A 23,539-nucleotide genomic window follows, 5' to 3' on the forward strand; every position below is an offset into this window, starting at 1 on the left:
TGAACCCATGGTATCTCCAAAGTCTGCCTGTATTACCAAACACCTTTGACAAAAATATAGTATGAGAATAGGATAACACTCCTTTTCACACTTTGTACACTCTCATCCTTTTGGAAAATAGACTAGAATTCCAGGTCTCATTCCTGACTTCATTACTTACCTGCCATGAGACCGTCATCAAGTTCTCAGCCTTCCTGAGCCTTGCTTTCCTTAACTGTGAAAATGTACCTGTGACTGTAGTCGTACCTGCTCATGTGGTTGTTGTGAAGATTAAATAAAATGATACCCCAGAGTGCTAGCACAATGGCTTAGTATATGGTATTTAAGAACTAGTAGCTAATATCCATTATTTTTATGTAATAAATTTTAATATGTTTAAGAAGTTCTACAGAGATCATAGGCTTTGCAGAGATTTTGTTCTGATTCTCTGCTCTGGCACACATTGACCATATGATCTTATATAAATTCCTTTTTAAGCCTTGGTTTCTTCATCTGTAATATAAGGATAATAATAACTGTGAGAATGAAATAACATATGTAAATACACTGAAAATAACATACTTAATATACTGCCTGCTTCATAATAGCATTCAAAAAATTTATATGAGCATATGTATATATTTATACACACAATATAATGTGAAAATTTGCACACACAAGAGAAAGACTTGAAAGAGCCTCTGAACTCACGCACTAATCCACAGCCATTTACTGGGGTGTCTTTCCTCCAGAGTACATATCCTTCTCAACAAGTCAGTTGTTTGGTTTCCCAAGTCACAGAAGATCAGCACTCATAGACTAGAAGTGAAGTGTTGTTGTTCAGCCACCCACTTGTGTCTGACTCTGCAACCCCATGGACTGTAGCGCACCAAGCCTCCCTGTCCCTCACCATCTCCCTGAGTTTGCCCAAGCTCATGTTCATTGCATCACTGATGCCGTCCAGCCATCTCATCCTCTGACCACCCTCTTCTCCTTCTGCCCTCAGTCTTTCCCAGCATCAGGACTGGGAAAATAAGAGCTACTAAATGCTGACTTTGTGACAAGTGTGAACTCACAGAAGATTTATGGAACTCTGTAAGACTAGAAATTCTTAGGGCAAAATCTGGTTGGTATTCTTTACTGCACTTAGTGCTTAATAAATGGTCCTAAATTGAATTGAGGGGTTTTTAAGCATAGCATAAAGGATGTTTATAATTACCTCTACTTTCCATTTCATCTCAAAGTATAGCCCTGGTATTAGCAATTTTTTCTGGTGGTATAATTCTACCAATGTTACGCTCCTTAACTAAGACTTCCCAGTGCCATTGGTCATGAGCATGAAGTCCTGTTGAGGGACCTGCTTCTGGAGAAAAACCTATCCTTCCTAGGTGAGTATTGCTTACGTCTTCTGCAGCATGTATCTCCGTGAGTGCTTAAATATATATTTTTAAAAATCTTCCACTTGCAGTTATTATGTACTAAAGGAAGAGCAAATGATGACGGATGCTGTGCATGTTATCTTTTATTGATTTAGAACCGAGCAGGAACTCAGTTACCTAATCCCTTGTATACACAGCACATACACAGGCTTACAATTAATATTTTATAGCATAAGTGGCTGAAAAAATACTTTAATATCTGTTGCAGTATTACTTTTGGTGTCATGAGATATTAACCATAATCTAGGCCTTATGAGAGAAGGAAACAAAAGAAATGTTGTCCATAAAATGGTTTATATATTGAAAAGAATGGTTAGAAAAATTCATGTTAGGTATTTTTGTCTCATGTATGGAATTGCCTAGTACTTTCACTTGAAAATGAAATATTGAGCTTTTATTATTTTTATGCCAAAAGTGAATTGTCATCATATGAGTATGATTTTTTAAAATCTCGCAGGTACATATGTGTTTGTCTGCCAATGTGGAATCCTATTACAGGCTGTTATTTCTTTCAACATCTCTTAGGTGTTAAAAATTAAGCCTCAAAAGGCATGCATGTGATAACTGATCATAGCAACCACAAAGCACTCTACCAGGAATTAAATCCTCTTCTCCATTTTAAATGTAATTTGTCAAGGTTCTATACAGATTGTATTATTGTACACATCTATTTTATGTTAAGAGTTTGCATAGCATCTTTTTTTCGGTTAAAAAAATTAAACGTTATTGGATTACATAATTTTTGCTCCAAAATGAACAAGACTTAGCCAAGGGAAGTCAAATGATCTTATGTCAAGTTGGGAAAGGATGTTGAAAACAGTCCTGCAAGAAATCTGTTTTAAGGCTTAGCAGTCAGTATTTTTATTAATGACCTGAAGGAGTTGAATGTGTTATAAATGGTTGATAATTTTAAGAGGGGGTATACCATAAATATTCTCCAGTGAGAGTTGAAGAAACCTGATAAATTAGGAAAGTGGCCTCAGATTACTAAATTAAATATTGATATGTAAAAGCAACAAGTTTTTTTAATAAGAAGAACAACTGAAATATTCAGCGTATGGAAGAGGGTGAATTAGATAGAAATCACCTTTTAAAATCTAATGAAAAATAAGGTGTATAATGCCTTCAGAACCAGTTGAATGAATGTCCTGTGCTGCACTTGGTAGAACTACGGAGTTCCAGTAATATTATAAAGTATCTGATCATATTGACCACTCAGTGGCCAATAAGGTGTGGCCAGATGTATTGCTCGAAGCCAGCAACTGAGCAGTCATATTTTCAAGACCACTTGGTGTAACACTCTTAGCACCATCTGCTTAAGGGTAGTCAAGCCCTTGGCACCGCTTCTTTGCTTAATCTAGTTTTTTTCTCTTCCTTCCTAAAGACCGGAAGACCCAAACAGGGAGGAAGAACAAAGGGCTCACTCTTGGCTTAAACTTAGTCCCAGGTCCTCAGCTCCCTTGATTCTAGGAACTAAAGGCACTAGATAGCGTTGGCCACAGCTGACAAAGGCAGTGCAGAGACACAGCAGGGAGCCTCTGCCCTGTGCTAACACGTTCAGAAAGGAGATTTAAAATGGAGCAGGCTCATCTGTTCCTCTGCACTCTAGGATCTAACAGTAATTCTTTTATTGAAGCATACCAAAGATGATCCTTAACTCGTATTTAGCTCTCTTCATGTAACCTCAGTCCTGTTTTGAAGCATTTCCTCATCAGTATTCAAAGAGGTTGTTATTCTATGCATTTTAAACATTTTAATGTAGTACTGAATTAATACATGTTTATTTATGGTTAAAACCTGAAAACCCAAAGCCTCTTATGGAGTATCATTATGGGTTTGTTCTTTTACCTTGTAAATACTCTCTTCACAATGAATAATCAGATCTAGAGTACTGTTACCAGGTAAATTTAGCTAGATCATCAAAAACATAGGTATATAAATAGACTACTAATCTCATTTTATATTTTCTTGTTTTCATGTGTACGCCTTGAATTTTGTTGCAGAGACATTGCAGGCATGTTTGTTTTACTTTGATTTTTTTTCTTAACAAGTGAAAGTAAAATCAGTCTCTCCCTCTGTGTCTCTTTCTTTCTCCCTTTCTCTTTCCTTCCTTCCTTCCCTCAAATCTGGACTACTTTCAAAAGACAAGGATTCCTATCCTTTATATATTACCCCTTCTTAAGAAGTATGACTTCTGAAATTTTTTATCTTATTTAAAATTTTCCACCTATTGTGCTCTATATGTCATTTTATAAAATACGTATTTTATCTGACCTCTCTAAAACCGAGAGGTCAGATAGAAGAGAAAAATAAAAATAAATTGCTTTTATCATAACCCTAATAATTTCTAAAGTTTTCTTGATTCATAACCACGTACTAAACAGTTGCCATGGCACAGGATTTGTTGTTCAGTTGCCAAGTTGTGTCTGACTCTTTGTGACCCCAAGGACTGCAGCACGCCAGGCTTCCCATCCCAGGGAAGCACGCCCTTGTCCTTCACTATCTCCAGGAGCTTGCTTAAATTCATGTCCATTGAGTCAGTGATGCTATGCAACCATCTTATCCTCTGCCACCCCTTTCTCCTTTTGCCTTCAGTCTTTCCCGCATCAAGGTCTTTTTCAACAAGTCAGCTTTTCTAATCAGGTCCACAGGATTTAACCAGGCACCTACATTGGAAAGGAAGAGTGAAGTCTCCTTTTTGTTGAAGGTTTAGGTATACTCATGGATTTATCCTATCTTGTACATTTATCCATTTCGTACTTCTTAAAATTTACATTGTACTAAGAAGAGTCAACTTTGAATAAATGACTTTAGGTTCTCCAACTAGAAAATATATTTTTTTTATTCATATATTTATTCCAACAATCAGTTACTGAATCAGGTACTATTTTAAGCCCTAGACATAAGTCAGATGAAGGCCCTGCTTTTGTAGATATGGTCAAATTACAAGCAAATTATAAGCAAATGAATACAGATAATTTCTAGCAGTTTCCTCAGAGATCTCATAATTCTTTTATTCATTGTTCAGTCATTTTTTTCAGTTTACTTTTGCTAAGTATGTTCTCTGCATGCCAGGAAAGTGAAGCGAAAAGCAGTGAAAGTGTTAGTCATTCAGTCGTGTCTGACTCTTTGTGACCCTATGGACTGTAGCCTACCACGCCTCTCTGTCCATGGAATTCTCCAGGCAAGAATACTGGGATGAGTAACCATTCCCTTCTCCAGGGGATCTTCCCAACCCAGGGATCAAACCCAGGTTTCCTGCATTGCAGGTGGATTCTTCACCAGCTGAGCCACGAGGGAAGCCCAAGAATGCTGGAGTGGGTAGCCTATCCCTTCTCCGGGGGATCTTCCCGACCCAGGGATCAAACTCGGGTCTCCTGCATTGCAGGCAGATTCTTTACTGTCTGAATCACCAGGCATGCCAGGAACAATACCTAATTAGTTTGAAGATGATGATAAGCACTCCTTCCCTCCAGCCCACACACACTATTGCCTTGTCCGTCCCGGTAAAAATTCACTTCCATCTAGTGTATTTCACTTGATTGTCTTGGTAGTGAAAATAAATACATTCAAGGCTTTGGTCCTGCTTCTCCTGTGAAAATTTTTAAAGAAGGTACAGATTATGTTAAAAATCAATAGTTACCCTCAACATAGGAAGAAAATGCTACTGGCTTGTAAGCAACTATTCCTGAAGTAGCGATAGAATTTTACTTACTCATCTTACTCATCTGCTCTCTCTCAGCAGCCTCTTCCTGTCTCCATGTGCTTCTCAAGTGGCTGATTGAACTCATTAGCCTGGCTGTATTAGCCCTAAGCTAACCACTGTTTCTTTTGGTGCAGCAAACTGTTATCTTTTAAGTACTTGCCATGGGCATGTACCATTGGAAATAAAAAAATAAATAAAACAAGTCAAACATGATCCTTCCAGGAAATTTTCAAATAAGTACAAATCAGTTATTTCCAAGTATAGTTAATTTAGAATGAACATTTATTGATGTGCATTTAAAGTCTCAGAAGAGGCAAAGAGCTTGCTGCCTGCTCTCAGGCTTGGAGACACAAGGAAATTGACCAATTAGGCATTATGACCATCCTTATCCCTTCTGCTAAGGGTTTGTTCCATTTCTAGTATCAATGAAATAGGGAATGTATCTTGTCTGATGGAGATGTTTTAATTTATATCTCTCAAGTAATTAAAGGTAGCATATTTTATTTTATAGCCTCAGTCTCTCTTTCTTTTGGGAGTGTGGGGTGAGAGGAGAGATTTGGACACAAGGCAAGGGAGAAAAGGAAAACAGTGATAGACAGAAGACTACAAGAATGTTTGCAATGATAGGGAAAATATGAAAGGGCTTGTATCAAAGGCTGAAGACAAACATTCATCCTCCATGGGTTGGCATTTCTCCAGGTCGGAGGGACTTTCATTAGTGACTTCCATAGCTACTGTCTGGTGCAAATTCTTGTTAAGTTTGGCTTAATAAGGATGGTTCCAGAGATATTTTATTCTTCCCAGTGAACGTTGCCCTATTAGTAGCAGCTAACAATTATTTTGAGTGACACCTGAGAGACATTTGCTTCATCCCTGCCTCACCCTACCATGTTTGGTCTTGCCTTATGACAGGCCAGCATATTTTACATAGGTGCTTTTTCTAGCATTCATGTACGACTCTGTGGGACTCCAGGAGACTGCAATCTGTATAAAGTCAAATAGGCTTACTGAAGGATATCCCTTGCTGTAAGAAATTAGGGTCTGTGTTTCTGAGAGTTTGTCTACTCCTGCTGCTTCATTCCCTATCTAAAGTAGCAGTGCTCCAGGGACGTGATTATGATGTGATATGGAATTATGACTTCAGGTGAAGAATAGGCAATGGTAACAGATGAGATTCAGAATACTGTGTGTACATGCAGATATTAGCCATTGAGGGTAAGAGACTAGAGATAAAACATAGGGTTATGTAGGCGAAAGGGAACTAAGATGGTTGGATGTTTCCGAAAGTATCAACTGTTTAAATTCCTAACTAAAGGTTAAAATAAGATGCAGTTTTCCAAGTAACAGGAACATTATTTTGAGGGGCAGAATGTGGAGAATCTGGGGTCTGTTCTTCCCTTCCTAAAGAAATCATCAAGGTGAGGGACCATCTTTTACTTACTTATCTTATTGACTTTGCTTATGCATGCTTCTCCCTGGGACCAAGAGAAAAGAACCACAGACACATTTGCTGCTGAAAGACAGGTTCTTTAGAACTTTGAAGACAGATTAGCCTGTCCACTTATGATGGTAGTCTTCCTGCTTGAAGCCCACAGCTCTTCCCTCAACCATTGCTCTGGCTACATAGCTCACATCAGCCAACATCTACTTTCTTGGCCACTGCTGATACATTAGAGCTACCTTGGTTGTAAGTGACAGAGATCCAGTCAAACTAGATTATATGCACACACAAAAGGGAGAAATATTGGTTCAGAGATAACACCTATGAAGTCCAAAGGAGAAGTTTGCTTCTGGTGTGTCTAGAATTTAGACGACAAAACGATGCCATCAGTATCTTCTCTTTTTCCCCTTTTGTGTTTCTTTTTTCCAATGTAGGCTTCATTCTCGGAAAGCAAAGGTGATCCCTGGCAACTGCTAATTTGTTTACTCTGTAGAGTTCGTAATCCCAGGGGGAAAGTCGTACTTCTCATTTTGCCCCATAATCAATCTTAAAAATAGGCTCTGATCAGCTTGTCTGGGTCACGTGTTCACTCCTGGGGCCAGTGGTTGGGGGTTATGTTTTTCACCGCCCACCCGAATCAATTGTGAGAGTAGGTTGGCGATGCCAGGCAGCGCAGGAAACAGGACAGAGAAAATCAAATATCTCACCCCACAAAACATTAGCTGCAGGTTGCAACTTTATACCCCATAAACAAAAGGTATTGGAGGGTCACATCTGTTACTGTTGTTGTTAGATGGGTTCTTGGGTCCTGTGTGATTCTGTATCAGTGTGTAGAGGTCTCTTGTATGCCTCCGAACTGCTAATACACCTCCCTCCATCGAGATTGGTTCAGGCACAACAGGCTCTCACATCAGTGACAACAGCTAAAAGAGCTGGGGCAGACAAAGGCTGACATTCATCCTTTGCACAGAATTCTGGAGTTACAAAGGGCTCTGTGACCATCCAGTCCCCCTGTTCTGTTTACTGGAAACTTGCCTCAGACCTCACATCACAGTTATTACTTCACCCGCCCACCCCTGAACAGCTTGTGCTGAATTCTTTTTTACTCTACCATGCTGACTTCTGACTTGTCCCTTCTCTTGTGGTGTTAAACCAAAAGAATTTAGAGTGATAACAGCTGAAGCTCCAATACTTTGGCCACCTGATTAGAAGAGCCCAACTCATTGGAAAAGACCTTGATTCTGGGAAAGGTTGAGGGCAAGAGGAGAAGGGGACGACAGAGATTGAGATGGTTGGATGGCATCACAGACTCAATGGACATAAATTTGAGCAAGCTCCAGGAGATAGTGAAGAAGAGGGAAGCCTGGTGCGCTGCTGGAGTTCATGGGGTCGCAAAGAGCCGGACACGACTTAGCGACTGTAGACAACAGCAGCAGAGTGAGATACGGAAGGAAGAGTTCTGCGTCTGTTGTCCATGTTCATGTTCTCTGTCTCCAGAACCACCAGTCAATGGGGACCAGCCTACCCTGCCTCACTATGCACTGTTCTGACTTGTGACCACCCCCAATTTGTTCCCTGTCTATAGGGCACTTTAGTTTTCACTAGTATTGTCCCCTAAAGACATAAACAAAGGATAAGGTCAGAGCAGTCAGTTGTATTCCTTATTAGTGGCTTTGATAAGAGGTTTTGGGAGGAAAGATTGAAACTAATGGATGTAATGAAATTTTTAGGTCCTCTAAAGATTTCATTCATCTCGGTCTCCCCGTTAAATGCATATCTGTTCTATGTACCTTTGCACATGTTTTGCATAGCATAATAACATCTATTATCAAAACCCTGCTAAATTCTTTAATTAGGTAGGAAGCCTGTGAAACCTTCTTCTAGAGAAGATAGACATATGGGATGTGAAGGTCACAGCTCCAATTATTGAATGAAACAGTATTTTGGGGATTAAAAAAAAAAACACACAGGAAAACAAAATACTAGAGTAGAAAAAATATACTGTAGTTTTCATTTGTATTGAAGGGTCTTTTTTGCCCTTCCCCAATTTAGTAAAAAATGTAACCGATGTTAAATAGATTCTGTCATACAAGGTATTTTAACCTAGGATTTTAGAAATCTTTTGACAAATTCATAGATAAAAGGCCATGTCAGAATGTTATTTTCCTTTTCCTTTTCAGATGTTATGAACTGAAATTTTGCATAATTTCTCTGAGAATAACTGCATTTCTTAAATTTAAAGCCTTTTAAGGAAACAATAAAGGAAAACTTCAAACTTTTTCTTATAGTCCTCATGCCCTGCTATGATTCTTAAGTATATGTTAACTAGTTTAAGATGTGTTTTGTTCTCTGACTCAAAATCAGCCCTTTCTTTTAAAAAAAGAAATTGTGTAATTAGTACTTAATTGCTGTGGATATTTTGGGCATTTAGAGGAGAGGGTAATTAAAGGCCAGAGAAATTAAACTTTCACAGTGATCTTTACATTTATGTGATTCCTTTTTTAAAATGTCCTCCAAAAGCAAGCCTGACAACTTAAAAACAAATGAAGAACTGGATTGTTTTGAAAAATTTAGCATCAGTTTTATCTGTAGATGCAGTTTCATTGGATTTTTAGTTATATTGGAGAAAGGATCATTAAAATGCTAGAAATCAAGAGTTGATTTTGTTCACCTCCTCTTCAGGCAGGTGTCAACTAAACAATGTCCAAGACCCATCCCCACTCTTGTGTTTTCAAATCCTCTAGGAGGAAAATGAGAATTTTTTTGCCGCTTCAAAGTATTACACATGATGAAATTTAAATATTTGCCATAATTAAAAATTATATATTGTCTGTTGGGACAAACCAGAGCTTGGTTGAGATGGGCTCTTATCTGTATCTGGCTATTTGAAAGACCCAGCTGGCTGGCCACCTGATGCAAAGAACCAAGTCCTTGGAAAAGACCCTGATGCTGGGAAAGACTGAGGGCAGAAGGAGGAGGGGGACAGCAGAAAATGAGATGGTTGGATGGCATCACCGACTCAATGGACATGAGTGTGGGAAAACTCTGGGAGATAATGAAGGATAGGGAAGCCTGGCATGCTGCAGTCTATGGGGTCGCAAAGTTGCACATAACTTAGTGTCTGAACAATAACAAAAAGGTGTTGGCAGTCACTTCTGCTGACCTCTTTCATTGTATCATGTGTAAGTTGGAATGTTAGAAGACTCTATAAGCTCAGAAGTACTATGCTTCATGAGGTACCCTTTATCTAAAAATCCTACATTTTGTGGATCTAGAGGCTAGTGAGTCTTCTTTTAAGTGAAACTATTCTTATATTAATTTTGATAATGAATATTTGGACTGTGACATTAACAAGCTTGTTCTTGTTGTTTACTGACTAAGTTGTGTCCCATTCTTTGCTACCCTATGGACTGGAGCCTGCCAGACTCCTCTGTCCATGGGATTTTCCAGGCAAGAATACCAGAATGGATTCCCATTTCCTTCTCCAGGGGATCTTCCTGACCCAGGGATCAAACCTGTGTCTCCTTCATTGGCAGGCAGATTCTTTACCACTGAGACGCCAGGGAAGCCTTCTAACAAGCTTAGTATTTATGAGATATATTGGGCATTTTCAATATACGTTAAGTCAGAAGAGCCCTGCTTCATATTTGCTACATTCACTGAGTGAGTTAGGTATACAGGATTTGGAGATTGATTTCATATTGATCCCCAACAGTTTTAGGAGTTACACGAAAAGTGCTTTTCTGAAACTCTCCTCCCAGGCTTTTAAACTAATGTTATTCTTTCTTCTTTCTCAGTCCTCATCATTTTTTCTTGAAGAAAACAACAAGTTACTTACACATCCAGCTTTCCACTTGGAAAGTTCAGAGAATCATAAGTAACCACTTGGCTCCAATATGTATTAAAAGCCCTGAGAACTCTGATGAAACTTAAGATTCTAAAGGAAAATAAAAATTGAAAAACTCATTGTAGAAGAGATAAAAAATCTAAACAGGTCAGTAACCATCAAAAAAAAAAAGTAGTAAAGGTAACCAAAGAGCTACACATTATAGCAGCACGAGGCCTGCATTGCTTATTGAGTTGAATTCTACCCTTACATTAAGGAATGGATAAATCCAATGTTATTTAAAATATTGCAGACCAAACAAAATAGGAAAACTTCCCACCTTGAACTTTGGGTCACTTTTGCTGTCTTAAATCAAGAAAGAAAATTAAGTCAGTCTGGGTCAGCTTTGTTGAAGACACGGTACCCTTAAAAATGCACTTATATTTTATTCATTTATCCATTTGTGTGTTAAATATGTGCCAAATGGCCTCCCTGTTGGCTCAGTGGTACAGAATCTGCCTGTAATGCCGGAGATGTGTAGGAGACACTAGTCTGGAAGATCCCCTTGAGGAGGAAATGGCAACCCCCTCCAGTATTCTTGCCTGGGAAAAACCATGGACAGAGGAGCCTAGCAGGCTAGAGTCCATGGGGTCGCAGAGAGTCAAACACAAGTGACCACAGACACACACACACACACAGGTGTTTGTTGGTGGTGAGAATAGGGCAGTGAATAGGGTTTTAAAAAAGGAAAAGAAACATTTCCTGTCCTCAGAGCAGAGGCTTCAGGCTCTGGGTGTGGTGGGAGCCAGACCTATGCACGATAAGACAAGGGGATGAACAAGGAATGAGGCAGAGGTAGTGTTTTGGGTGATGAGTGAGCATAGCCTCTAGATCTTAGAGTTTGAACCCTGACCCACCAGATGGTCAACCAAATTTTGAATCCATATCCAGTGATTTGGATAATGATCGTGGTAAGGAATCTTTAACTGTCTGAGAACCAGGAAAGGAGCATAATGCAAAGGCCAGGAAATCTGGTCAGATAGATGGGGTTGACTTAAAAATCTCCCAGTAGGGTGATCTTTGAGAGAAACCTCCATCTCCTGGGGCTGAGACCAGGTGAGCAGGGCCAGCTCTTCATGAATTCCACTTCCTAAACTTGTCCTGTCATTTTCTCTGAATTTTGCCAAGGAAACGAAAATCTAGGTTGAAAGGAATAGTGTGAAGGTTGAAACAGAGAAGGTAAGACAGGTAAGAGTTTAGAAAATAAAGAACAGAGATGATACCCAATGCATAATACCAAAGTGTTTCAGATGTGTGGAATAACCTCTTTACTTAAAAAATAAAAAATGTAGTATTGCTGATGGTGGCACAGGTTTCTAGAAACTGTCTTTTTCAAACAGTTACGGTTGAATCACCTTTACGGTGAGAAGGAGGGATGTGGGGGCGGTGTACAGAAAGTATAGGAGTACTGTGTTACAGTTTGAGTTTCTCCACAGAAAGATGGAGAGATTCTCTGATGTTTATGTTCAGTTTGAGGAGTTTAGGTGTTTTTTTAAATTTTTCACATTAAGTAAGTCATGAAATTTAAACTGTAGGCACTGTGTTAGTAATTAAGGTGCGCTGAACAGGAGTGTAACTGCCTTTTAAGGGATGTTAATGTATGCATTTGGATTGCTTGGTGACCTTTGAAATTTTGTTTTTAGCCACTGTCAGAAACATCACAAGTTTTCCTTCTGAAACAGATTTTGAACACCTGCAAAGGTTGATCAAACTAGGATAGTTTTAATAAACTATTAATCTCTCTTCTTTAATGTCAACCCAGCTTTTAAAGTCACTCAGTCGTATTCGACTTTTTGCCACACCATGGACTTTACAGCCCATGGACTTCTCCAGGCCAGAATGCTGGAGTGGGTAACCTTTCCCTTCTCCAGATCTTCCCGACCCAGGGATCAAACCCAGGTCTCCCGCATTGCAGGTGACGGATTCTTAGCTCAGTTGGTAAAGAATCCGCCTGCGATGTGGGAGGCCCCAGTTTGACTCCTGGGTCGGGAAGATCCCCTGGGGAAGGGATAGGCTACCCACTCCAGTATTCTTGGGCTTCCCTCATGTGTCAGCTGGTAAAGAATCCACCTGCAATGCGGGAAACCTGGATTTGATCCCTGGGTTGGGAAGATACCCTGGAGAAGGGAAAGGCTACCCACTCCAGTATTCTGGCCTAGAGAATTCCATGGACTGTACAGTCCATGGGGTCGCGAAGAGTTGGATCCGACTGAGTGACTTTCACTTTCACTGCTTTTAAAACTGTTCATTAGCTACCTGAAACATCAGCTCAAGGCACTTGGGTTGATTTAATAAATGCCTTTTCCATTAAACATTCTTGTAGCCAGAATGCATTGAGAGAATAGATATGTTTTCAGTCTTGTTCATTTACAGTCTAGTTTTCCAAATTCTCTTGTTTTTAAAGTAAGATTAATTTTATTTCCTTATCTGAACAATAATGTTGGGTTTTTTTTGTTTTTTTTGTTTTTTTTACCTTTCAAACAGGGGAGATTGTTTTGAATTCTAGCATCAGTCCTTCAGAATTTCAGTAAAGGATACCAACTTTAACCAAATATAATTAAATATCTAGTTTAAGTGTATCTTATCATTAAAAGGTTATTTATGTTTAAAATGCTGACCTTTCAGGATGTACACAAGAGTGTTCTAAAACAGAATTTCTGAACGTTGGCCATGAAACCACTGTCTTGGCCTGACAAATGAATTGGAAATAAGCTACCCAACACTGGGAATGGGTCATTAATTTTAATCAAAGGTGATGCAGGAAGGCGAATGGGATGCATGACAATGTCAACAGCCCAGTAGATGTTAAGAGACCACACAGCCTTCCTTGTTACTTGGTTGGGCCATTAGTTGAGGTTGGGTGAAGACAGAAAGCCATGTCTGGAATTGAATGACCAGGTCACTCCAAAATCTAACAGAAAACTGCTCATTTCAGAATCACATTGTAATGCCATTAGAAGTCAAGGACAGCTTTTAGAAAATATTGGAGGATTTTTCTTTTTTTTAAACCTAGCATCTAGCTAGTTTTTTCCAACTTTGACAAGCTCTCTGTTTTCCTGCCTCCTTTCCTCCTGAATGGCTCATTGATATTTACAGAAGATCAAGAAATCGAACAGACTTAGAAAAAAAACTCAAAGCCTGTTTGCTTTTCAGAATTACATATTGTTAGTTGTAAAACTCTGGTAAATACCAGAAACAATAGCAGACCAAAGGTATTAAGCAGGGTAATTAATTCTCTGTGGGGATCTCATTGTCCCTTGTCTCTGTCTTATGTTTTTGGGGGTAGAAATAGTTTTACTAGTTGAAACTAAACTTTCTTAATTGCTTTAATGAAAGCATTTGTTTTATAATTGTAAAAGCCAAAGTGCTTATGCCTTACTGTAAATTGTCAGTATGGGCTTGATAACATTAGCAATATTCATGATGGTGGAAACCTTTTCTTTTAATCAGTAAGTATATTTCATTATTTTGAGTATATTTTCAATTATAAGAAAGGTAGCATATGACAGCTTGAATTAATGATGTTTATAATAAAGATATAAAAATGCAGAAGGGACAAAGAGACATTTTTATATCTCTACTTCAGGTTTGTGAAGAAAGTTCATTTATTCTGACACAGCACTGCATACATAAGAATGATATGTGTGACTGCATTAGTAATTTTTACACATTTTTAAGAAAGAAAAGCAATTATATTGCTGTCTTGTTAATGGAATACTGTGATAAGTAATAGTATTTGTTCTTACTGTAGATGAAGATCAGCTTCGTGCAAGGGGTTATGACAAAACACCAGACTTTATTTTACAAGTACCAGTTGGTAAGTCCTTAGACTCTACTATGCATTTGTTTATAGAGTAAAATGATGTATTTTTTCCCATAACTTTTAAAATTTTTGTTAATATTAGCAAGTGTTACCAAAGAATCTTTATTAGCTTGATAATTTTGTATTCAAACGTGTGAAGTAATTGCAAAAGATTTTTAAATAGCAGAAAATAATAGGTTCAGAAGAAATCTTAGCTTTAAAAACTTTTACCTATGTTTAAGAAATAAACATGTCTTCAAAAGATATTTTGGTTACCATTTTCAAGTCATTTCTCTATATAGTGCATTTTTAAAACAGTTCTGTGGAAAAGCCAGGCTCACTTTGGTTTGCTTTTGCATTACTTGTCAGTTTATATAGGCAATCTCAAAATAGGAGAGAGACTTTTGTAAATGACAAAAACAAAAGGGATGTGACTGTAGCATAAGCCTTCCTTGTCACAAACAGATACTATGTGTTGTTTTATAATTACATCCACAGATGATGGTGAGGGTTAAGCCTCTCTTCATTAATGTGAAGCATGAGGAGAGACCCAGACAGAGTCAGAATTTTCAATCTCCCCTTCCCTTTGCTCTGTATTCGTAATGCTTTGTTCCTTAGCTGTAGAAGGGCACATAATTCACTGGATTGAAAGCAAAGCCTCATTTGGTGATGAATGTAGCCACCATGCCTACCTGCATGACCAGTTCTGGAGCTACTGGAATAGGTAAGGCCCCATTATTTTTCTCTTAAGATAAACGATACTCAGCTGAAATTTCATTAGAAAAAAAATATTTTGTTTAGCTGGTAAAAATGCTGGTAGCCTTTGTTTCTAGTAAATACTCAGACTTGATTAATGTATTCATTTCAGATAATTTCAAGTTCTCTGCGTTCATAATGTTGCTTCACTTTTTAAAACAAAAAATCTGTGCATGAGGTCAAAATTAGTATATACTCCGCTTTACAGTGATAATATTGGTGTCACTTAAAATATGAATTATAGGATGTGATATGTGTTATATTATTGACACTGACTTTTATCCTCTTGATGTGAAAGTTACGCCTTCTATCAGATCTTAAAAAAATATTTTATCCTCAGCTCTCTGAGGAAAGTATCCAAATGATATGAAAGTCAAAATGAATTACCTTCCAGTGGTAGAAAAGCCTTTACCTACCAACTTCAACCAACATTTCCAAAGGCATGGGGATCTCAATGGTTAAGAAAAAGATGGTGTTGGAGGAAGGGGGAGGATACTGTATTACTGAGTACCCCCTCATGTGTCTGGGCCTGCAGCTCATCTCAGTTAATACTCATAAGAAAGTGTGATTTGGAGATAATGGGATTTTTTTCACAAGATTATTTGGGATAATGGGATTTTATTCCCATTTTACAGATAAGAAAATAATATGCCTGCAGCTAGTTATCATGCATTGTCTTGGTCACTTCTAAATCCATGCTATTTTTAGTACAGCTCTGCTGATGTTTACAACTGTTGAAACTTTGGCTTTTGCTATTATTGGAGTCCTAAGCTTTCATATCACATATTTTTTACCCATTAGACCAGAAGGTGGGTCAAAGGGTAACCTTCCCAGATTAACTGTGTTCCTTGGTACTGAACAACTTTAAGAATGCGACAGTAAGATGGCATTGGTTTGGACCACTAAGGAAGGATACAGTGACATCTGTGGGCAGTAGTCTTACCCTGGAAGAAACCAGTGACAGTCTCCAGAATTTGGCATAATATTGTTACCCAGCTTTACAAAAGGCCGTGGGCCTCGCCTGCGGCAGATGTGCTAAACTAGCCCCACTTTTTGCCATGGTAACAATGATCATGACAAAATGCTGAATGTAATGGCTTTCTTGATTTTCTTGTGTAATTGTGCGTAGCATCCGAGCTTTACTTTACAGGGATGGAGGAGGAAAGTGCAAAATGTTTTAGAAATCAATGCTGCTTCAGCGTTTCCTGTCTTTTATTCAGCCATTATTCAAATTAGCAGTAATGTGGTAAATTGAATTTCAGATTTTTAGCAATTTTATGATGAGTTGGAAATAGTAAAGAAAGCATCATTTTTGATAGTATAGGGAAAGCAATGACAAGAAAATCAAATTGTTTAAGTTTAGGTTGCTAAAGGATTTTTTTTTTTTTTAACTGCTAAACTCAATCACTGTGCGGCAAGACTATCTTCACAATTTGGTACTGGTCAGGCCTTTTATGAGAAACAGTTAGAATTTGAATCCAAAATAGTAAAGCTTACTTAAAAATTCCGAAGGCATGTCTTCATTCTAAAACAACTCAGCTAGCTGTTGTCTCCTCTGTGCTCAGCCCTCACCATTTTAGAGGCTTTTTAAATAATCAAAGCACCTGTTTGGTAGACTATGGATTATTCACATGGCTGGAGGGGGTTCTGAGCAATAGATGATTTGATAGTTTGATTTGGACTAGATTTTGGGTTCTTTTGTTGCATGCTGCTTTTTAAATTTTAATGATGTTTTATTTATATGATTACTACTATTGCTACAATTACTACTATTAGCTTATGTTTCTTAAACACTTTCTTTGAATGTATGCCAAGTAAGTGCACATAGTTCACTTAGGGCACGTTATATGTTAAGGGGAAGCCAGATTACTCAAGAGGGAAATGCTCTACACAGAAGTCACTAGTTTACCAAATGTCTGCAGAGAGGCCAAGAAAAGCAGGTCATACTGTCATTCAATGTGGAACATAGAGGCATTTACTTGTAAGTAAGGCTTGTCAGTGATGGGGCATTTTGACTGAAGAAAAACTTAGCCCATTGACCAAAGTTTGGGAATCCTACTCTTTTCATATTTTTGCCTCAGCACAACTTAACAGCAGTTGCTAAAATTCCTCGGAGTTGGAAGAAATCGTCTCTCCCACCTGTAGGTAACCTTTCAGGGAGGTTGTTGGTTGCAGTTTGGGCTAATTGCTTTATGTGTGTGATAAACCTTTAGTCAACATAAAACTGTTACCTAATGTCACACTGTTTTTAGATTTTCTTCCAGTTTTATTGAGATATAATTGCCAAAAAGCACTGTGTAAGTTTAAGGTGTATATGCAGCATAATAATTTGACATACATATGTCACGAAATGATTATCAGAATTGTCACCCTATTTTTAAACATTGGATTCTGTGATAAGACTGTTTAGTTAATGTTTGAAAAATCATAATCTTGTCTAAGCCTATTTTTCTATATAAATAACTACAGAGCCCCTAAGTTTTAGTGTAATATTTCTCTAAGAGTTTTCTTTTTATGTAAATTGATGTTCTTACTCACCCTATAGGCAACTCCTGACAAAGTTGACCACACCCTTCCTCTTTATTAAAGCTTTTTGTTGTTTGTTCTTGGCTTCCAAGAGATATTCTTCTGAGATTTTTTCCCTGACATTCCACCTGTGTATTCTTTCTCCTTTTCTGGTTCTTCTTCCTCTTCCCAGCTCTAGGCTTGAGGGTCTTGGAACTCAGTGCTCACCCTCCTCCCTCTTCTGTCTACTTATTTCCTGGGTGTTCCCTGGAGATCTCACCAGAGACTGTGGCTTTATATTCCATCTCGTGATGCTATCTCTAACTTTTACCCCTAGCCCTAAGATTCCCGCCTTGTACACATTTGTTTGTCTAGCCAGCTGTCTGCTCAGTATCCCCTCCTGGATACCTAATAGATATCTCAGACTTTACATATCCAAAATTAAACTCTTGACTTCTCTCCTCAAGCTTACTAGCCTCTTATTTCCTCTCAAGCTCAATGAGTGGCATCGCAATATCTCCCAATACTCAAGCCCAGAACCTCAAGTATCATCACCAATCCATCAGCAGGTCCGTTCAGCCCTACCTTCACCACATCTCAGATTGTGCCGTGTGTCACCACCCGACCTGCCGTCGCCTCGCTGCCTGTCATCTTCTCTCGGACTGTTACCACAGTTTCCAAGCTGGTCTTCTTACATCAGCCCTTGTACTCCTCTGGTCAGAGTTTCACACCCTAGGCAGAGTGACTCTCAGAAAATATAAGTCAGACCATGTCACTTCCCTGCGTAAGACTCTTCAGTGGCTTCCCACCACATTTAAAATGCAGTTGATATCCTAGCGGGGGGAGATGGGTGGGAGATGGGAGGGCGTTTCAAGAGGGAGGGATACATGTACGCCTATGACTGATTCATGCTGGTGTTGGCAGAAACCAATACAATATTGTAAAGCAAATATTTACAATAAAAAATTAAAAAAAAAAATACAATCCAAACTCTGTACCCGAGTGACCTTCAGAGCGCTGTATGACCTGCCTCTCACCACCCTCAGTTCTGTCCACACCTGAGCTCTCCCTCCCCCTAGAGTTCTCTCTGTCTCTCAAACTTCCTTGGCAGCTTTCTCCATCTTCCTTGAATCTACTCTGCCTGTTTCTACTTCAAGAACCTCACTCTGGCTAATCCTTCTGCTTGGAACTGTCTTCACTTGGATCTCCACATAGCTTGCCCTTTACGATGACATTCAGCTCTCTGCTCAAATTTCCCCTCCTCAAGGGGACCTTCCCCAACCACCCAGTCTAGATGGCATCACCCTCAGTCATTTCTCTCCTCAGTCCACTTTACTTTTCTTCGTAAAATTTACCACTACCTGAGTGAATGAATAAGACTGTAGTTAGAAACATTTAAACACAGATTTACTTGGTTTGAAAGAACTTTGTTTACCTTTTGTGTTGCTATTTCTAATTACTGCATGTGTGCAGCTCATTCTTTTATAATCAAAACTTCAAGAATTTTTTCTATCTTAATTCACTTCAAAAAATTTAAATTTTGCAATAGGCACCTTCTCTAAAATCAGATTAAGTATAGAACTTAAGCTGCCTTTCCAGCAAATAGGCCCTCATCCCAGGTATGAACCTTGATTAACGAGCTCCTTAGAACTCTACACTCTCCACTTCTGAGGGGTTTAAAGACTGCCTCTGAGAAGCAGCATTTGGGCCATAATAGAGCCCCAAATTATATAGGGCTATGTATATAGTTGTATAGAAAATACACATATATTTACATATATCAGTGTATGTATATATATATGTGCGTGTGTGTGTATATATATGTATATCAGATATTTCGGACTATATATGTATACATATTTATGCAGTTGACAACAAAAGAAATGCTCTCTCATCCTACTTTCTAGTCAAAAGGTGAGTTCTTTGACAATTTCACCTACATTACTAAGTGTATTTTCATTTTGAGATGATGACAGTAAAGAAAAAACTAATTCTATAGTCTGAGACCAGACTATACATGGGTTCTAACTTGTGGCCTTTCAAAGAAGCAGAAGCAGACACCCTAGGCTCACTTTAGTGATTGAAGATAAAATGGGCCAGTTTGGATGAAATACTGATGAACCTAAATTACGAAGAGCCACGTGCAACCATACGGCGCATGAACAATGCCGACAGCACTGAGTCAGGAACACGGAAATCTCATTTGTGAGCTCAGCCCTGTCCCCGGCCATTCTGGGCACATTCGGACACACTGTCTTCAGTGGGAAACTTTTTAAAACCAAAGTGCAAAAAAAAAAAAAAAACAAAAAAAAAACCAAAGTGCACCTGGTAGCTAACACCTCTCCACTTCTCTCAAAGAAGATCTAAGCTTACTGACTGGAAAGAATAAGGCAAAGTTTTGTTTGAACATGATTTTCCAATTCACTGATCCTTGATGTGATGGGAGAAATCTATCCTGTTCTTGGGTTTGAAGCCAGGCCTTGCCACTCTCTGGATCCATACCTGGAAACAGCTTGCTTAACCTCCCTGAGCCTTTGTGTTTTTTACCTCAGTAAAATGGGGTTAATAATAGCTTCTTCACATATTGTTGTGAAGATCAGTTGTTTAATACATACAAATCACTACAGTGCTTGGCAATCAACAAATGTACTCTCCTCCGTCTCTTTTTCCTGAGTATCATAGTCTGATGGAATGTAGAAATCTTCTCAGCAGATATTTTAATTTCCTTTTCTGCTAGATAAACTCCTACTCGGCTCACTTCAGCACTCAGCCTGACTGACATCTCTTTGGGAAACCTTCCTGTAGTTCAAGATTGGGTTCAGTGCCCCTCCTGTGTTTTCCTAATAATATGATAGCATTTGTCAAATATTGTAATTGCTTGTTTACTTATCACTCTCCTCCATTTAATATATTGAGTTCTGCCTTATCTGTTTGATCCATTGTCAAATGTCCAGAAGCTGGTGGGATGCCTGGCACATAGCTGCCAGTAGGTGGTCATAGATATTTATTGAACAAATGAGTATATGAATGAATTTTCTGATGCATAACAGACAACAACATTTCGAATCAACCATTAAGGATTGTGTTAGACTTTGTGACATTAAAACTCAATAGGAGGACTTCCCTCATGATCCAGTGTTTGGAGCGCCACTGCAGGGGGCATGGGTTTGATCCCTGGTCAGGGAACTAAGATCTTTCTTGCTGCCCAGCACGGCAAGAAAGAAAAAATAAAAACACAACAGGGCCAAAATTGTTTCTTTAAGAATGCCACTCTAAGTATGGTGAGAAAAAGGCTTCATTTTTCTAGAAAACTTTTATAGGCTTTCCAGATGTAAAGACTTTTGCAGATGTTTACCATGAAATATAGCATGTTTACTTACATACAGTTTTTTAAAATAGAAAACAACCAATAACTACATGGTAAATACTATGAAGTTTTCTAGGCACATGTTTTTAATCTTAGATTGATTACTTGCTTTCACAAAACTTGAGCAAGGTAGGTGTCTCATTTGAGATGTGACATGAAATGCCTTAAAAATCCAAGAGTAAGAATAGAGACCTATGAACATAAGAATAGAGACCTATGTACAATGTGCCCAAATATTTAGGGTTATGTTTCAAGTTAACAAACAGTAAAGTAAGTCTATTTTATCCTGCATGAAGATCTGGAAATTCTCATTTGCATTAAGAATTCCTAGACTTCTTGGAGATCTATGCTGCAGGTGGCACTGTAGACAGAAGTGGCCCCACTGCATAGCCCATCTCCCTTTTCTTATCACTTTTGGCTCCGTCCTGGGACTTCCCTGATGACTCAGATGGTAAAGAATCTGAGTGCTCTGCAGGAAACCTGGGTTCAATTCCTGGATCGGGAAAATCCCCCGGAGAAGGGAGCAGCTACCCACTCCAGTATCTTGCCTGGAGAATTCCATAGACAGAGGAGCCTGGAAGGCTACAGTCCATAGGATTGCAAACAGTCGGACATGACTTAGGAGCTACCACCAACACTTAGGCTCCATCCTACACCTGGGAAGGTTTCAAGCACACCCCAGCCTGCACATCCAGGTTCCATGTACCTTTCCACAAACTTCTGCTCTTGGTCATCTCTCAGGCCAGAGGTGCACACTCTGGTGGTCTGCCCTCTTATCAAACAGGCAGGCTCTAGGAGTGATCTCAGAGCTCTTCGATCACGGAGTTCTGGGGTCCCTGGTAACATGGAGCGTGGCCTAGAAAGGTACTGGAGGGGAGAAACATCAGGTAAAGATGTTCCCTTTGCTCCACAGACTTCTCACCCCTTATGTGTGTTTGTGTGTGTGTGTGTATTACTCCCTTAGTTGTGTCCTACTCTTTGTGACCGCATTGACTGTAGCCAGCCAGGCTCCTCTGTCCGTGGAATTCTCTAGGCAAAAATACTGGAGTGGGTAGCTATTCCCTTCTCTAGGGATCTTCCCAACCCAAAATTGGGTCTCGCGTATTGCAGGCAGATTCTTTACCGTCTGAGCCTCCAGGGAAGCCCTGGGCCGGGGTTCAACCAGAAGAGGCCAGAGCAGAATCCTCTAAAGTTTGGGTCCAGGCTATGGACCCCTCTTGACTGGGTCTAAAGGATAGTATCAAAGTAAACAAGTATATTTGTCTTCCAAAGTCATTTCTTTGCTGGTATTAGGATATGAGTGGAGATGAGCACCAGAGGAAATAAAGTCTTGATCATATTTATGTCTCCCTGAAAAGATGAAGAGCTGAGTACCATCTGTGGGATTGTTGAACCTTTGGCTCCAGAAAGTCTACTCTCCTAGAGGCAATGCTAAGCTAATACCTCTGCCACAAGAATTGATTTGACTTTAGTTCTTACCTCTTAAGTATTTTTTTAAAGATTGGTTATCTACTCAATGGTTTACTGATTGCTTTCTCTGGTCTGTGCTAACTTGAGAGGTGAGGCATTTAGAATGGGGCTGCCGAGCAGTTAGACTCAAAGAAGATATTTTTCAGAGGATGGCCAAAGTTTTTTTTTCTGTATGAAGATACTTCCAGGGAGCCTGCAATTAGCCAAATCACAGATTTCCAGTTATTTCAGTCTTGTTAACAACACATCTGTCTCAAGTTGGAGAATGAGCCTCAGTTATAGATGCTCTTGGAAACCTTCAATTACAGCAGCCTCAGAAAGCACCGCTGCCGTATACTAACAAGCAGTCCTCAGCAGCAACAAGAGACAGATTGACTAATAATTAGCAAATGCACTGCAGAAGTCCTCTCTAAAGGTAAAATATAATAATTTGCTTTTCCATCTCTTATAGTGGAGCTGGTTGTGAGATACTGATGTTCTCCTTGCTCCAAACAAATACTTGACATTGTTATTAGCTGGAGTAACCTTGAAATATTTTTTTAAAAGTGAAGGAAGTGTCTTCTGTGTATATAGTACTTTGAGTTTTCATAAGGTACCTTTTTTTTTTTGCATTTGGAATGTGAATAGCAAGAACTTGCCCCATGAGGGAATTCATGTTTTCTGCCATTGTTAATTGTTTTCGGTGTTGATTTTAAATACAAAGCTGAATGAACAATAGAAATGTTGTCTTAGGCTGTTGAAGTGATATTTGCAATAAGGAGATGGTGGTTGAGAAAACTGGTATGAGTTAAAGGATTAAAGGGAGAAAATAGACTTATAAAGAAATATCAATGAATTATAGTTCCTCAGAAAGTTGTCTGATTATTGTCTTCAGATATATGCAAGATTTTTTCTTTTTGGTTGGTTGACCAATTTTCCAAATCTAGGGACTTAAGGATTGTAGAAAGGATGACTCTTCTTGCTAAACTATTATGATAGAGTTAATATGAGTCACGTATGTTTCTGAAGGATTACCACAAATCAGAAGTTCTCACGGGAGAAGATGAATGCACATTCTTCTACTCCACCATCTTGTTAGAATGGTGATACCCCATGTCCAAGGCCAAAGGAGAAGTCCCAACAAGACGGTAGGAGGAACGAAGTCGCATTTAGAATCAAACCCCATACCTGCCAGAAATGCTCAAAGAG

The 23,539-nt window shown here is 38.9% G+C and overlaps 1 protein-coding gene across 2 annotated transcripts in view; it reads left to right on the plus strand.

Moving 5' to 3' along the window:
• The window catches only part of CDIN1 (CDAN1 interacting nuclease 1), a 229,741-nt gene that overhangs the window by 107,876 nt on the left and 98,326 nt on the right, over positions 1–23,539 (plus strand). For both annotated transcript variants that reach the window (XM_065940413.1, XM_065940412.1), the window contains exons 8-10: positions 1,300–1,367; positions 14,203–14,268; positions 14,872–14,977. In XM_065940413.1, the coding sequence (XP_065796485.1) occupies positions 1,300–1,367; positions 14,203–14,268; positions 14,872–14,977 (240 nt within the window). The remainder of the gene's footprint in view (positions 1–1,299; positions 1,368–14,202; positions 14,269–14,871; positions 14,978–23,539) is intronic.

This window comes from Muntiacus reevesi, chromosome 7 (assembly GCF_963930625.1).
Source record: "Muntiacus reevesi chromosome 7, mMunRee1.1, whole genome shotgun sequence".
NCBI classification, from domain to species: Eukaryota; Metazoa; Chordata; class Mammalia; order Artiodactyla; family Cervidae; genus Muntiacus; species Muntiacus reevesi.